Source organism: Rousettus aegyptiacus, unplaced genomic scaffold (assembly GCF_014176215.1).
Source record: "Rousettus aegyptiacus isolate mRouAeg1 unplaced genomic scaffold, mRouAeg1.p scaffold_m13_p_5, whole genome shotgun sequence".
Taxonomy (NCBI): Eukaryota; Metazoa; Chordata; class Mammalia; order Chiroptera; family Pteropodidae; genus Rousettus; species Rousettus aegyptiacus.
Genome location: NW_023416308.1, coordinates 52,365,207 through 52,381,356, shown reverse-complemented (window position 1 = coordinate 52,381,356; position 16,150 = coordinate 52,365,207). Strand labels below are relative to the sequence as shown.

Genomic DNA, 16,150 nt, shown 5'->3' with positions numbered 1-16,150 from the left:
AAGGTGGCATTTCAGATCAATAAAAGGATACACTATTCATTTATTCCTGTTGAGACAGCAGGGCAACTACTTGGAAAATTAACAATTTTGTAACACATCATCATGCAATATACAGAATAAATTATAAAGAACTTATAGATATTAGATTGAAAGATATATAATTGAGAATGATCATATGACATGAGAAGGACTTTTCTAAGCATGAAACCAAAGGCTGAAAACACAAAAAGATAATTTTACATGGCTTTAACAAAATTTAAAATGTATATAGTGCAATAAAATACATGAACTAAGTTATGAAAACAAAATATTTGCAACATTTATGGAAAATAAGAGGATATTTTGAATATATTGAAAAGCACCTACAAATTATTAAGTAGCATAATGAATATTTCATGGACATTAGGGGCAGGTTATGACAGGTAATACATAAAAGAAGTTAAAGTGGCTGTTTTTAATAAAAACAAATTCAGATTAGTACAATGGGATCTAATTTGCCATATAGCAAAGTAGTGAAAATAAATGAGAATAAAGACACACAGAGGGTATCCAAGATTCAAGTTTACAAGTGTTTTCATACAGTGATGGTGAAAGTATAAATTTGCATGATATTTCCAGAGAAAATTTGGGGAAAACATATAATGAGCATTAAATAAGTCGTTACCATTTATACCAGCAATCCCATTTCTAGAAATTTATCTTAAATAATTAATATATTGCAAGAATTTCTTTTCAAAGATGTTCACATCATTAATGTTATAAACTATATAAAACTGGAAATAATATAAATACCTCCCTGAACAATAAATTGAGTAAATTTTGATACTCTCACATAGTAAAACCATTGTGATCATTAAAGCTTATTATTATTTGAAATGAAAATGAGTTCATCATATTCTTTTGAGCAGAGAAAACGAATTACAAAATATCATGTTTTACATTACCATTTTAAAATAAGAAAACAATTATTTATAAAACAATATCTAGCAGAGCATATATAAAGAAAAAATAAGAGTAAGTGAAGGGAATGAAGATAAATTTTCCCAATTCTCTGGTTCCATTTTGTATACTAATTTTTCTATAGCTAATTCATATATCATTGTGTAATGAAAATTATACAAATAATAAATAACAACTTCAGGGAAATAACCTCTCACTCAGCAACACTTCTGGCTTTTATATATGTGCTTATGATGTGAACTAAGTTTATTCCCACTTGAAGGCACACAGTTAATTCTCACTCACCCAGAGGATGGCAAAACAGCCAGAGCACATTTCCCATGCTAACCTTCCCTTTGCCCTTGTATCGAGCTACTTACTGGCCTTCGTATCAAACCAAGGCCTAAGATATACAGAAGTGAATGTGAGAATGGCAACCTCTACATAAGAATATGTATGTCTGGGTTTGTTTCAGATTCCATTTTAATGTCATATCTTTTCTTTTTAAAGTAAATCATTTAAAAAAAAAACGAACCTTTTTTTCAACTGTAGATAGAGTAACAGTTTACAGTTTTTTTTCACCACACTGTTTCACTTGATTTTAGGGATGGCATGATTTCAGGGAAGAAGCACAGTGTCAAATCACAGAACTACCATAATGTGTAAGACTCACCTGAGTCTCAGTTTCAGCATCTATATAAAACAACAATAAACATAAGATTGGTCTGAGGATTAAATGAGAGGCCATTTAAAATCTTTACATTAGCATTAGACACATAATCCTCCAATAAATGCTCACTGTTATTTTATTAATGTTTTTAAAATACATAATCACAATATAAAATGAGGTGAACAGGAAAGAAAGTGTCTTCATTTTAGAGATATGGAAAAAGCCTCAGAAAAATAGCTTAAAATCACAGAATGAAAACGGAAGCTGGTGTCTTATGATTATAATATCTGAGAACTGAATCCACCACTTTGCAAAATCTGTTTTAGAAACTGAAAGTGGAAAATCAAAGTATGTGAATAGGAAGAAACAAATGCCAATTTCCAGATTTTTGTGTGTGTGCTGAATTGGAAAATGTTGTCAAACAACGGGTGTCTTCTATCTTACAAACACAGATTTTATGATAGCTTTTCTCGTAAGTGGAAAGGAATAAAAAAGAAAGGACTATTTGAAATTTGCAATTCATAATATTAAGGGATGGCCAAGTAATGAATTGGTGGCAACATTTCAAATGAAACAGAAAAGACTGCAACAGAGCAGCATTTCTGGCCAAGAAATTCAGAGATTCGGCCGTATTTAAAGACTGTTAAGTTTCCTCTGCGCTGTCCTAGATCCTTAAGGATTAATGCAGTTATTTGAGTTCAAGTTATTTTTGCTTATGTCTACTCTTTCTCTGTCTCACTTCCTCTTATCTAATTACTAGCACAATAAAAATATTTCATGCAATTTTAGTGAAATATTATGAAAACAAGTGTTCATCTCTGTAATTATCATTGGCCTTACTCATTGTTGGCATTCAAAAAAACAATGTAGAATGAATGTGTAACTGATTAGCTTTGAGTGGATCAATCTAGGGCTAATTGCTTCATGAAATCCATTAACCTATGTGTTTTCATGTGTCTTTTCTCTTATAGAAAGCAGAGATTGCTATTGCCCCTCTGACAATCACTTTGGTCCGAGAGGAGGTCATTGACTTCTCTAAGCCCTTCATGAGTTTGGGCATATCTATCATGATCAAAAAGCCTCAGAAATCTAAACCAGGAGTGTTTTCCTTCTTGGATCCTCTGGCCTATGAGATTTGGATGTGCATAGTCTTTGCCTACATTGGTGTCAGCGTGGTCTTGTTCCTAGTTAGTAGGTTTAGTCCCTATGAGTGGCACACGGAAGAGCCAGAGGATGGAAAGGAAGGACCCAGCGACCAGCCTCCCAATGAGTTTGGCATCTTTAACAGCCTCTGGTTTTCCCTGGGTGCTTTTATGCAGCAAGGATGTGACATTTCACCCAGGTTAGTTTCAAAACTCTTCAGTTCTTCACCAATTCCCCAGTAAGTCTAAGTATTGTGCAGAACATCTCTCTACGTGTCCTTTTCCTGGAACCAGAGCATTCCTTGAAATACAGAAAAAACTTGCAACTCCCAAATTAATCTAAGTATAATCATAGCCAAATTTTCCAAGTTAGCACAGAATTTGGATATATCCCAACCTAAAATAAACACATGCAACCCATCAGAACCTTCAAAAATTACTTAGTATCAATATTTCTTTCAGTGGTTTGACAGAAGAAAACTAAAATCTGAATTGTAAGAATAGGAATTTATTTTCATTTTGTCTCCTTTTTAAAATCAAATGTTTTTTGTTATTGTTGCTGTTCTTAATTTTTTAAAGAAGTTTTGAACTTACCTCCCATGTAACATTAGGTGGATTTCTGCCATGGAGTTACCCAAAAATTGAGTCAATATGTAGATATGTACCAGATATACATCATTCTATATAACAGTATATAACAAGCTAAGCAATAGGCAAAGAATCAGCAGTGTAAATACTATGTTAGTTTTATAGAGATGTTTTTCTTATCTGTGGAGTCATGGCTCACTTCTTTTGGATGCCACTAAGAAGTTTTTCAGTTTTGTTTGCCAAAAATGCAACTAATCTGTTGCAGGGAAAAATATCGATTTCTCCCATAGAAAAGTAACATAAGGCAGGTGAAACTAGGAATTGAATTTTAATAGTGATTTATAGTAGTGTGGCAAATATATGGATTTTTAAAAGAAATGTATGCTTTCTCAAAAAGACACATTTTAGCCACAATACAGTTTGTGTTCCTTAAGGCCCAAGGAAACTATAAATCTGCTTCAATTCCAATAACATAGGAATCTAAATCAATAACTCTTAATTAACAAAATGAAAAGAAATCAAAGAAAATCAAATAATGGATTAAGCACATACTAAGTTAAAACCAACAGGCGCCACTTATACAATAAGGATTAAGAGGGGAGCATTTTAAAGCCACGGAAAACAAGAAATTTTTCCTCATATTAAAAAAAATGTTTAGAAATACTTTGTCACAAGAATTTTAAATAGTTTGGTGATCACAATGACTGACATCAATCATAAATATGCCCTGAATTTTTTATTCATTCCATCCTCACTTTTCCTCTGCACTCACACTTACTCACACATCCCTGATAGACAGAGAAATGGTGAAGAGAGAATTTTTTTTTTTTTTTTGAGATTTAGCATCAGTTTTTAATGCTGTTGCTGCACATTGACAAGTCACACATTTTGGTCTCCTGTTGGTAGTGACAAAGAGAACATTTTTGTACCAGTATGTAAAGATGTTTTGGGATACAGCTCATCCTCCACTCAGATAAGAAATGGAATATCAACCAACCAACAAAAAAAAATTCTAAACTATGATCACTTTGAGACCAATTCTAGATCCTCACCTGGTCCGGCCCCATCTTGGCATATGTCTCATCCATCCTGGCAGGGCTCTGACTGAAAGTAAAAATGAGATCTCTGAGAAACACACTACCAACTTGTATCAAATCTAAGACCTCAATCACTGTTAAGATATACTGATTTTTTATGTACCACCAAGAGAGAAATAGTGCTGCCAATTAAACCTTGATACTGTATTTTATCTCAAACATAGGATGCGTTTCAGAGATGCTAAAATGTAAGAGGAGGAGGGTATCAATTAAGCAGGTATTCCTCTTCTGAACCTGAAGGAAAGAGGCATTAAGTTCCACATTTCTTCCACTAAACAATAAAAAAGAAGTTTTTTATATTTTCAGTTGTGTTTATATATATGATATGGCATAAAAGACATCGAACTCCACAGAAATGCTAGAATCATTCTTAAGTTGACTACCAGAAAATAAAACAATACTGCCATTGTTTTTTTTAAACCTACATAGTGAATTGATGGTATTTCTTTCTCTATGTTGGTTAGAGAAAGGAAACTGTGCATTATCTTATTCATGTTTAGATCCCTCTCAGGTCGAATTGTTGGAGGCGTTTGGTGGTTCTTTACACTCATCATTATATCATCTTACACTGCTAACCTTGCTGCTTTCCTGACGGTGGAGCGAATGGTCTCCCCCATAGAAAGTGCAGAAGACCTGGCCAAACAAACAGAAATCGCTTATGGAACTTTGGATTCAGGGTCAACAAAAGAATTCTTCAGAGTAAGTTAAGGGAAAAACTAACAATGAAATGTTTGTAGTTTTAAATTCGGGAAATTTGGCCAATACTTACACCATGGCTTCCAGCTATCGTAAGTTTTGTAAACACATTGGCCACTGCTATGTTTAATACTAATACTTCTATGTGGATTTTACAATCACTTTAATTTGCAAAAACTAAGTGATTTATTCATAATGTAAGAGGGACCCTCCCCAAGGAAGAGTAACAGCAAAAAAGGTAATGAAAACAATTTTATAACATAATGTATCCAAAAGATTCCAATGCTGATAATGCTATGTGGTAATACTGTGTCTGGCAAGATTGGATTTATGTATGCTTTGGGGCAAAGAGCATAAAAATGAAAGCAAGGCTTTTTTTTTTTTTTAAAAAAAAAAAAGAATACATTTAACTTGCTGCATTTGAAACCCAAAACTTTAACTTCAGGTTTTATATCCTATATGGGGTATATTATTCTATACTCTATTCTGCAACAATGGATTTCAAAGCAACATATTTGCATTCTCACAAGATAGCAATAGCAAAAACTATTAAGTTCTAAATATCTCTGTAAGATGTTGTATGGTATTTTGTGCTAATTTCTCTGCTTCTGCAGATAAAATTGTTCAAACTGATATAATTGCACTTCACAATTGGATATGATCCCTTTGGTTTGATATTAGGATGGCAGATATTTTTCGGTTTTTGTGTTTTTAGGTGTTTCATTATAAGAATGAATTTTTTTGTACAGTGAACCTCTTCTACTCCGGGTCTACTTAAATCCAGAGATATATATTTAGCAATGTCCGATTAGAGATAAGGGTTTATTTTGTGATCTCATAACGAACAAATTAAAAAGGAGTCAAAGTGACATTTTTACAGATATTTAGCTAGGTAATAATGAAGACATTTTGTATTTAATTTAAATTATTTAAAGTCTAGATATTTTAATAGTTTAGAAGACAAAATGTATTTCACTTATTTCCTAAGCTTGTGTATAAGAATAATGATAGCCTTTTAAAGGAGGTTTCATACTAATATCTAATATTTGACAGATTATACTTCCATTTTAAACATATATATTTACCATTTTCTCACTCACCTTGGAAATTAAATACAACAAAAAGTTCTACTCCTTAAGCTGTCCTTTAAAAAGGTTTTATATAATATCCTTATATATTACAGATGTTTATATAATGCTAAATCAAAAACAAATAAGTGAAAACCCTCTCCCAGCGAGGCTTATTAAATGTCCTGGGCCTCAGCCACCTCTCTGTGTCCCCATTTCTCATACAATTGTGTTTGTTTTCTCACAAAACTAAGTTTGGTTACCAAAGAAAAACAAAAACAAAAAACCCTCAGTCAAACCTATCCTCGAACATTATTTTAAAAAGACACCAGATAATGAACAATATCCTTGTCAACAATGTAGAAATAACATAAAATTTATGCTAATTACAAAATATTTAGAGATTTTTCTAAAAATATATATAATAGCCAAAACAATAGATTTTCCTAAGAATATTCTATGAATAAGCTTAATTAAACAAATTTTTTAACTTAACAAAGAACCTCCCAGTCTCTAAAGCTTAATAATGATGGAAAAATACTGTTCTAACACATTTTTGCATGATTTCAGTATCTTGCTGGAAATCTCTAAGTTTGTAATTACTTCCACCCTAAAGTAAGTAGGTTTGTCTAAGTTAGTTTGCCTAGAAACCATGCATCTATATGCATCAAAACAGAATAGAAGTTTGTATTATCAGCTGCATTTTACTGAAAAAAAAAATGATGACTGATTTTCATGTTTAAAAAAAGGCAATTATTTGCAGATTTATCATTCTGCCTTGAGTGATGAAGGGAGAAAGAAATGACATGCTGATTTTCTCCAAAAATTTCAAAAATAACTGACTGTAAAGCTCTTTGGCATAAAGCACACTGAAAATGTTTATTTCTAATCTTTACAGGGTTTTTAAAAACTGCTCAAGTTCTAAAACCTGGTGAGACAGATAACAGAATATATTGACAGGAAATACAGGAGTAACGAAAGTTGCTTCCTAGATTTACAGAGCCCCTCGTGGAAGCTGTGCGTTCACCCAGCTCTGTATCCTTTCTCTCTCCCAACTTTAGTTTTTAAATTGAAAAATTTTTATGAGTATATGTATTTATTGTTGCAGAACAGTCTGAATCTTAATGGGACAAGAAAATAATTTTCCCTGTCAGCATACTTTCAGGAAGGCATAAATTCGGTTCTCTGATAAAAATCTCATTCATTTCCTTCCCTGTGTTCTCCCTCCTCTCCCTTAGATGATGACCTGATTTAAATAAACCATATGTCTGACAGGTTGAGGAAAGACAATGTGAGGGGTATTTTTGTACTTGGTCAAAAATGTTTTCTCATAGGAGCACAGTAATCGTACATCTATCAGCTCCGCTCAACTGCTTCAGGCAGTGACCTATGCTCTGCATTTCAAAAAATGTTGGTTATAACCAACTACAAAAAGAACTAGACCGTGGAAGAAAATTACATCTGAATTCCACTGTTGCCTTGGTTTTATCCCATTATTAAACTTTTTATGTTTTATGTTCAGTGCACCTTGTTAGGCATAAACATAGAGGTATTTAATGAAAGTCTGTACCTGTCACTTAATGACAGCTTTTCTCTTTAGGTATTTTACATTATTACACATATAATTTGAACATACTGGTTTTCATTTCAATGTAGAATTTATCCTGTGCCTGTTTCAGTCATCAGTGAATTCATGAATGCATAAATGAGATGGATTACTATCTCCACACTTATAATATTATCAAATTGTGCATTGATGAGCTCTTACTAGAACATCAGTCTTGCTGCATAAGTGGCCAGAAATGGGAACTAATTCACCTGAAACAATGTAAATATTAACTATAATCAATGACATTTGTACATATTTTCTATTAAAAGCAGAAATAACAGAATACTTAACTTTTGAGAAATTAAAAAGACAGCATTTTTAAAACCTGTTCTCAGTAATAAAATAGTCCTTTATATCAGATAGTTTCCCATGCATTGAGTTTTACAATAAAGACAAAACAAATAAATCTGAAACTCATTTTCTAATTTAAAAAAAAGTAATGATTTTTATATTAACTTGCTTATTACCTTAGTATATTCACTCCCCAAACCAATCTTTAAGTAAATATCACAGTTGAAGGTTTTAGGGACTTAAAAGGTCTATTATCACTGTATTTATGAGCTCCCTGGGTCCGAAGAAATTTACTCATTTTAGCCTGTCTCATCAAATTTATAAAGATTTACTTGCCCTCACTCCTTAGCAAACATCCTCTTGTAGTCTCACAAAAGGCACAGGAATATTTTCTACCCTTTCGTTTCTTGAATCTCCGCATCTACCTCCTTCACACAGTGGATGTGATCTTATCTAAGCCCTGCCCCTTTAAGTCAGAATCAGAACTTCTAAGTATTACAAATCATATGAATTTTTTTTCCAAAAAAGTTTTCATCTTTCCTCTACTTTCCACTGGGAGTCTGTATTTCACCATTTCTGTAATACTTAAAGCCTGCTATGTTTAGTATAACTATACCATGTAATCCTCTTCCTTTTGGATATTAAAGGAACTAATTCAACTTCTTTTACACTCAAGGTCTGAATAATTCAATATATTTAAATAAATGCAACAGTAATTTTCCTGACATTAATATTATGGGAATGGACTTCTAAAAAATATCTATTACCTAAAGATACTTTATTCTTTTAAAAAGGGATATTTGCTTTAATATCATGTTGCATTCTAGAGTTAAATTATTTTTGTAATTACCAAGCTGTACAAATATTGTTTCCATTTTGGTGTTAGTTTTGCTTAGCTGTTCTCTGTTTTTTTAATAAGATACTGAAAAATTTTTCCAGTGACTGGAAAATTATCAAGTAACTAACATGATTTCAAAAAATATTTTTAAAAATATTGCAGTTAAAATAATACCCAGATAGATTTTATTCCTTTGTTTTCAACATAGTATACATAGTGAAGTATACAATATATGTGAATGTTGTTTACCAATACTTCTTTATATTGAAATTATCAGAATAGGTGTTTAAGGACCAGGTCATTTATAATTTTAAGAGATTGGAAGTTGTGAAATGGAAGTGTTAGATCTCTGGGAGAGAACTCAATTATTAAAGCTGGAATGAATGAAGCCTGGCAACACAGCCTCCCTAGAGATCCCATGCTTGAGGGCTCTGAATCTAGATACTCTCCTATCCTGGAAGCACATAGAATCTTGGCAACTAAATTGTCATGTTGGCATGACAATTCCTAATGGGAAGATTTCCATAGCCTGTCATTACCTAACATACACCCCAGTCACAATCTCTGTGTCAAGAGATATTTTCCCAAGTGTTACTAACATAAAACATTTCATAAGACACTACAGTATATCATCTGGTATATCTATTTCCCATCTTGATATTTATCACCATTTGAATATATGTTAATATAAAATATCTATTTTTTGGTATTCAAGTATGTAAATCTTTTACTGTGTTTTATTTATTATATAGGTTTATTGATTACTAAATTTCCATCTTATGAAACCAAAATGATGAATACTATTTTATCAGCTTTTTTCTTAGTCCACCTGAATAATTTGCTTTTGCCCCAAACCATGTATTTAGGATACTTGAATCTGCTTCTTATTGGATTCTAAATTCTGGTAAACAGGGATGTACTGTAATGTATTGTAAATAAATGTACATTCTACTCAAGATTTAGCCTCATGCCTAGATTTAAGTCTGAATGAGTTATCTATTATTTTTTACTTGGATCGAACCGCAAAATTTCAGCACTTTGTAATGGAACAAATGCAATTGGATCAGATAAAAGTCTGTGTGTATGACATTGTATTATCAAACATCAAACAGGAGTTGGGCTTTTCTATCTTATTAAATACATCCTTGGGAGACATTTGAGTTTATTTGGATATATTTTCACATTTAAAATGGATGAAAAAATTCTAATGTGAATGCAGATACCAGCAAAAGGATCTGGGCAAAGTAAGTAGGGGGAATAATGTAGTGAAACCCAAATGGACAAAAATAAACAAGTTTCTTGGCTGAAATCAGAGAATTAGAATGACTAACTCTCCAAAATATAAAGTGGCGAAACAGGAATCACTTCTCTTTAAAGTTTAATGTATGTTCTATTTAGAGATTTTGTTAGAAAATTCTAAAAATGTTTTGGTGAACCTAGAGTTTGATTCTTGTGTTTAGATAGTTGGTTTGTAAACTACAGTGATTTCTTCTCCTTTGGTGCTCAACTACTGACTTGATATAGACTGCACTTTTTGCATACATCTTATTAGAATGGTTTTCATTAAAACTTTGAGGTATGAAAAAAAGATAAAAATAAAACAATATAACAACTCTTTATTTGTTGAGATTCAAGTACAGTATTTAAAAGGTATTTTACAAAGTTAAAATTAAATCTTACCCATGGTCCTTTTCAAGTTTACCATGAATGTTGATACAAAACATGATTTTAAATGTTCAGCTCTCTTTACGGAATTAGGCATTTAAAAATAATAATGAGTAGTTCTTTGAGCAGTTCAGTAGGATAATTATTATGACAAGAGGTATCAGCTTTTTCAAAGATTACTTTTACATGTCATTTCAGTGATTTCCTTAGAGTTGTAAAAGGCACTTTTCTAATTGTAAAATAGTAAATAACAACGTCATTAGGGCAAATTGGAGTTAGAGGGCAATGAAAAGCTACTGAAAGGCTTTATCCTTATTTTGGTTCTGTCAATATTAATATATTGTTCTCTTCTTTCCTATATTTAATTTTATTTTAATTTCCTCCAGAGATCAAAAATAGCAGTGTATGAAAAGATGTGGACCTACATGCGATCAGCAGAGCCGTCAGTGTTCACTAGGACTACAGCTGAGGGAGTAGCTCGTGTCCGCAAATCCAAGGGCAAATTTGCCTTTCTCCTGGAATCCACTATGAATGAATACATTGAGCAGCGAAAGCCGTGTGACACGATGAAAGTGGGAGGAAATCTGGATTCGAAAGGCTATGGAGTAGCAACGCCCAAGGGTTCCTCATTAAGGTGGGTGGAATAGTATAACAATATAACATGTGTTGTTATAGTATTCCACCTTCCCTGATGTCCCCGAGAGAATTACTTTGTTTTGTTTGTGAACATGGTATGTTTGTTTGTTTTCTGTTTTTCCATTTCACGTTTTTTTGGTCAACAATCAGGTAATTTTTTTTTTATTTTAGAGTAATTAATCATAGTCAATGTATATCTTTTAAGGCCATATAAAAACCAAACTGGTTGAACACTAGCTGCTTCCAGTGGGCCTAAAATATGATAGCATATACTTCTATATCTCATCGCCTTTTTTTGGCTACTAAAACCTACACTCTCATTATGTCAGTAATAATTCTACATTTTATCATCATTTTTTAAAATTATGCCTGCCCACTATTTTCTGAGTAAGACAACATCAACCTCTTCCTAGCAAACCATTTTTTTTTCCATTTCAAAGTTTCATTTATTATGGTATCATTATATTTCAGATTTTCGTGAGGTTGTATTGGTGCTAACTTTGTAATCACATCTATTTATAAATGCAATCATGATCAGAGGGAAAACTGGGCTCTGATTTTATGGTGCTTACTCAAGTCACACTCTCGCTCATTGCTAAGAGGGTGTGGTGTAAGTAAGATCCGTAAAATTAGACCCAATGGTAATCCAAAGTTGTTCACACGTAGACCCCTAAAATATGATGCATGAGTGAAGCATTATGCATGTGGATATTCCACATGTGTTAAAAGTGAGACTTTCATTCTTAGGGAAATGTTAGTAAAATCTGCCCTTTTCACCCTTTTGGTCCTGGACATAGAAAATTCACATGTTTATGTCCAGGAGGCAGAATTTCCTATTTTCCTTAAGCAATAAAGGCTTCTGTTGAATTGCTGGGGCTAGAACAAAGCCAGAGCCAAAAGCGATGACAGATAACTCTGGTCTCAGTGCTGCTTAGGAGAGATTCATATAAAGCACAGATTCAAGAAGAAATCAGAATCTTTGCTAAAGGACTTAACCAAGAACCTGGTCTTGAAAAACGATGTCTCTGGTAAGCCTTTGAAAAATGAAGGTAATGAGACAGGTACTATTGCTCAGCAGGAATGAAAGCAATATAAAAATTACAATTGTTTTCATTTGTTTCAAAAAGGGAACTGCAATGTGCTTTGGGTATGTGTGTTGGGTGGGGGAGGGATTAAAGCAGATATAAGAAACAAATGTCATTGCTGGAGAAGTTGTGTTAAACCAGTATTTGTGTTTGCAAGCTACACTCTAATAATTAGTGAGGGGCTTTATGGTATGTTCATAAGGGATAATTTTAAAGTAGAATAAAATGAGCCAGTGAAGATAATTTGGAAGTGTACGTTGGCAATTCTGAAGTCAGGTATATGTGAACATACCTCCCATGTGAAACTGGAGAAATGTGCAGGGAGAAAGCCAAACTAATAAATTATCCATGATTAAATTCTTCCCCAAAAGATTTCCACTGTTCAGACTTAAACCGGCATTAGGGTGTTTGGTCTTGAAGGGTATATTTAGTATGATACAATATGAAAATATGTAATGTCAAAAAGGCCAACTAACGAATAAATCTCTATTGAATTGGTAGTTATAAGAGCACCTTAGTGTAAATAATTTAAAAGAAATAGGAGAGAAAGCAATGGTAGTTGATATGTAGATCAGTACTCAGACTATTGATTACATCACTGGGTGTTGTTTTTGCTCTTAATTAGTTCTCTGTGGATGTAGCTGCCTTATTCTCTGTCTTGTGTCTGCTGATAAAGTCAAGTTCCAGGGAATGAATTTGGCCCTCAGATACGGGTACGCCTGACTCCCATTGATGGCAAGAGAGGTCCCCCTTAAATGTGCCACTTTGTCAAATCCACACTACAGGGATTGTTTGAGGAGAAGCTGAAGGGCTTCATCTGTCTAGAACTGTATAATAATCAGCTATTGGCTTCCCCCTCTTTTCCTGTCCTCCCCTGGATCTTGTTAATGAGGCAATTGTTAAACTCAGCTTCCTGGATGGAGAGTTTGTTTATGTGCTTTGTTGTACACATGCCACAATTTCCTGAGCAAGCTGGCCCCTGCATGCCAAAACCGCAGTCATTTTGTCCTGTCTTTCAGAGCATTGGAAGGGCACTGAAGCTAACCAGCATTCCCCTAACCCCCCACCTCCTCAGTCCCTCACCCCCAGCCCAGCTAAGCAAGAGGCTCATTAAGCTTAAATTCTCTTTCTTATTGGACTATGATCCTTCTGTTGCAAAAGAGGCAAACTAATATAGAGGTAGATTAATAGACACCTTCTGATAAATGACTTAGGTTGTAGAAGCAAATTCAAAATAATTGCATTCATCAGAGCAAGCAATATCCCACTTTAAGCGTATCTTTGAAACATCTCTGCCTTATTTGTTCAGTAAAGACTACATCTGTCTTCCTATGATATCAATCTTTTTTAACCAGGTCTTTAGGTTAATAGTTATGGATACAGTGAGACTGGTATGTTTCATTGTCATTAATTATGGCTTTCTCACAAATTCTGCTGTTGTGATTCATTAGGCGGCATGAGACTTTACAAAAAGGAAAATGGTCATCTCTCCTTCTATGTAAGCTTAGCCAATGAATGCAGACAAATGATTTAGCAATCTTCCATTGGTCCAGGGAATTTTAAATTTCTAGGCCTTGCTGTTTATCAAAATGCTTCGGGAAAGAGGGAGAGTATGATATATGATAGGATGGAACTCCAGCACTTTGGTCTTTAATGCAGACTTTAAAACAAATGCAATTAGGATTATTACAGAGAGTATTATCCATGACTAGGCTAAAAATATTACAATAGTGATGACTAGCACCCATCTTTAAGACAGAGAATGATATATAGAGCTCTTTATTGTTCAAAGAGACTTTATTTCAGACTAGGGTCTGTGGGCATGCACAGTGAATTGTTAAAACAATTGAGTTATTACTAACAGTTCTCAGTTATAAAAGGCCAATAACTATGCTCAGAAATTTTTCATTTACTGTACTTTGATATAGATTCTTTAATTTTTAGATGATAGAATGATACCAGGTATATTGATACTGTTCAATTTAGCATCTGTGGATTCTAATATTTTAAAAAAGGAAACAATTATAAACAATTGTACCAGTGAACTTAAATATTAATGAAGGAAAGAACTTAAACCTTACTGTCATTGTTATTTATTTTTCCAAGTTACCTTCTAAAGAAAACTTTCAGGTCTTATGAGATAAAGGGTAAAATCTTTTTTTTTTATGTCATCTCTCAACTATCTCTACACCTTGGTATTTCTCCTGAATCTTCTTTCCGCATGTGCAGTGCTATTTATACCACTACCAATGTCATGTCCTTGCTTCCTATTCCATTGTGAGAAGCCTTTCTCTGGGTGAAAAAAATTTAAAGGTTATTTTAAAATATATACTTTAGATGGCATTGTAATGGAACGTAAAATTTAGAAAAAAAAAGGAAGTATGTTTATTTTGACTTTACTATTTTACTATAGTATAAATATCTACTATATTACAGTCTTTATTGCACAGTAAAGTTGTGTTCTTTACTATCAAAATACTATCATTACTATATTATCTATATTACATTAGTTACTATACTCTCAACTTTACTATGCAATAAATAAAACTAATAAAGATTGTTTAAATTGAGTCATAATTCAGTTAATACAGATTTACTATTAAATAGTTGTTAGATGAGAATACCCCTTTGAAGGATACTCATGGTATCTAGTATCTGTAAGTACCTCTGGGGAACAAAGTGGTGGGTCATATCTGATGATTTCCCCTAGTCTCTGTAAGAATTTATGTATTTGCCCCTAATGTTTGAAGCCAAGTTAGAAAAAAATAGCGTTTTATAAATTCCATTCAAATTTTGCTTTGTCTAAAGATGTTTATGAGAGTGTTTAAAATAAGGCAAATGCTCTGTTACCAAAAAAAAAAAAAAAAAGTTTTAAAAGCAAGCAGTTCCAAAGAACTTGATCAATAGTTGAGATCTGGAAAAAATGAGGTCCATTGGACTTGCTGATGCCTGGTAGTGGGAACCCATGGCAACGAGAGCTGATTCTTTGAAACTGGACACACCATGCTTAGTTTACAACAGGCAAGTCAGAGCCTCACAGCAGTAATGTGGCAGGGGGGAGAAGTACTAAGAATGGGAATTAGAATAGCACATCTTACACGAGTCAAGTACTAAGAATGGGAATTAGAATAGCACATCTTACTCTTTCTTTTAGTATTTAACACAATTACTGGTCTCATAGGATACTTGGCCCAAGCCTAGATCTGTATCAGGGTAAGTAGAGTTCTCTATACGCCAAATTATTCCACTTTGGAAGATTCATTAGGGCAGATTTATTAACTTTAATGTTCAAATTCACGTATGAAAAATATATTATCCCCAAGGAAACACTTTCCCATGTGAAATCTGTGGGACATATTCAGTCATCAAGTGTTCAGGTATACTTGGAAGGTTTAGAAAGAAAGTTTTTTTCTGAATGTTATGTGTGAAAATAAAGCTGTAGTCTATTTTTGGTGCTAGTAACAAGTTAACTGTTAGTACTTAACGTTGACACTAAAAAAACTTAAAAGTACAGAAATTTAAAGCTAAGTACTTAATATTTCTGAGCAGCACTTGGCCTCAAAGTAAATAAACTTTTAACTTGTTTTCTAGAAATGAGTTACAGGATATTTTTAGAGAATTTTTTTTTTTAACTCTCACAGAAAGAGATATGTTTTGGTTATGAATATCCTTCATTTTTTGGTTCCATATTTAAAGATGCTACAGATGACTTAGTTGTTGTGTTTCAGAATATAGTCTATTGGGCTAGCAATTAGAACACACACACACACACACACACACACACACACATTAATCAATTTGCGCCTCTCAGCATACACACACTCTAA

At 33.1% G+C, this 16,150-nt stretch overlaps 1 protein-coding gene across 9 annotated transcripts in view; it reads left to right on the top strand.

Moving 5' to 3' along the window:
• GRIA4 (glutamate ionotropic receptor AMPA type subunit 4) overlaps window positions 1–16,150 on the top strand; it is a 320,071-nt gene that overhangs the window by 268,941 nt on the left and 34,980 nt on the right. For all 9 annotated transcript variants that reach the window (XR_001598786.2, XR_001598785.2, XM_016159687.2 and 6 more), the window contains exons 12-14: window positions 2,581–2,951; window positions 4,937–5,135; window positions 10,989–11,236. Coding sequence is in view for 7 of the 9 variants with exons in the window: in XM_016159687.2 (XP_016015173.1) it covers window positions 2,581–2,951; window positions 4,937–5,135; window positions 10,989–11,236 (818 nt within the window). In the remaining 2 variants the exon portion in view is untranslated. The remainder of the gene's footprint in view (window positions 1–2,580; window positions 2,952–4,936; window positions 5,136–10,988; window positions 11,237–16,150) is intronic.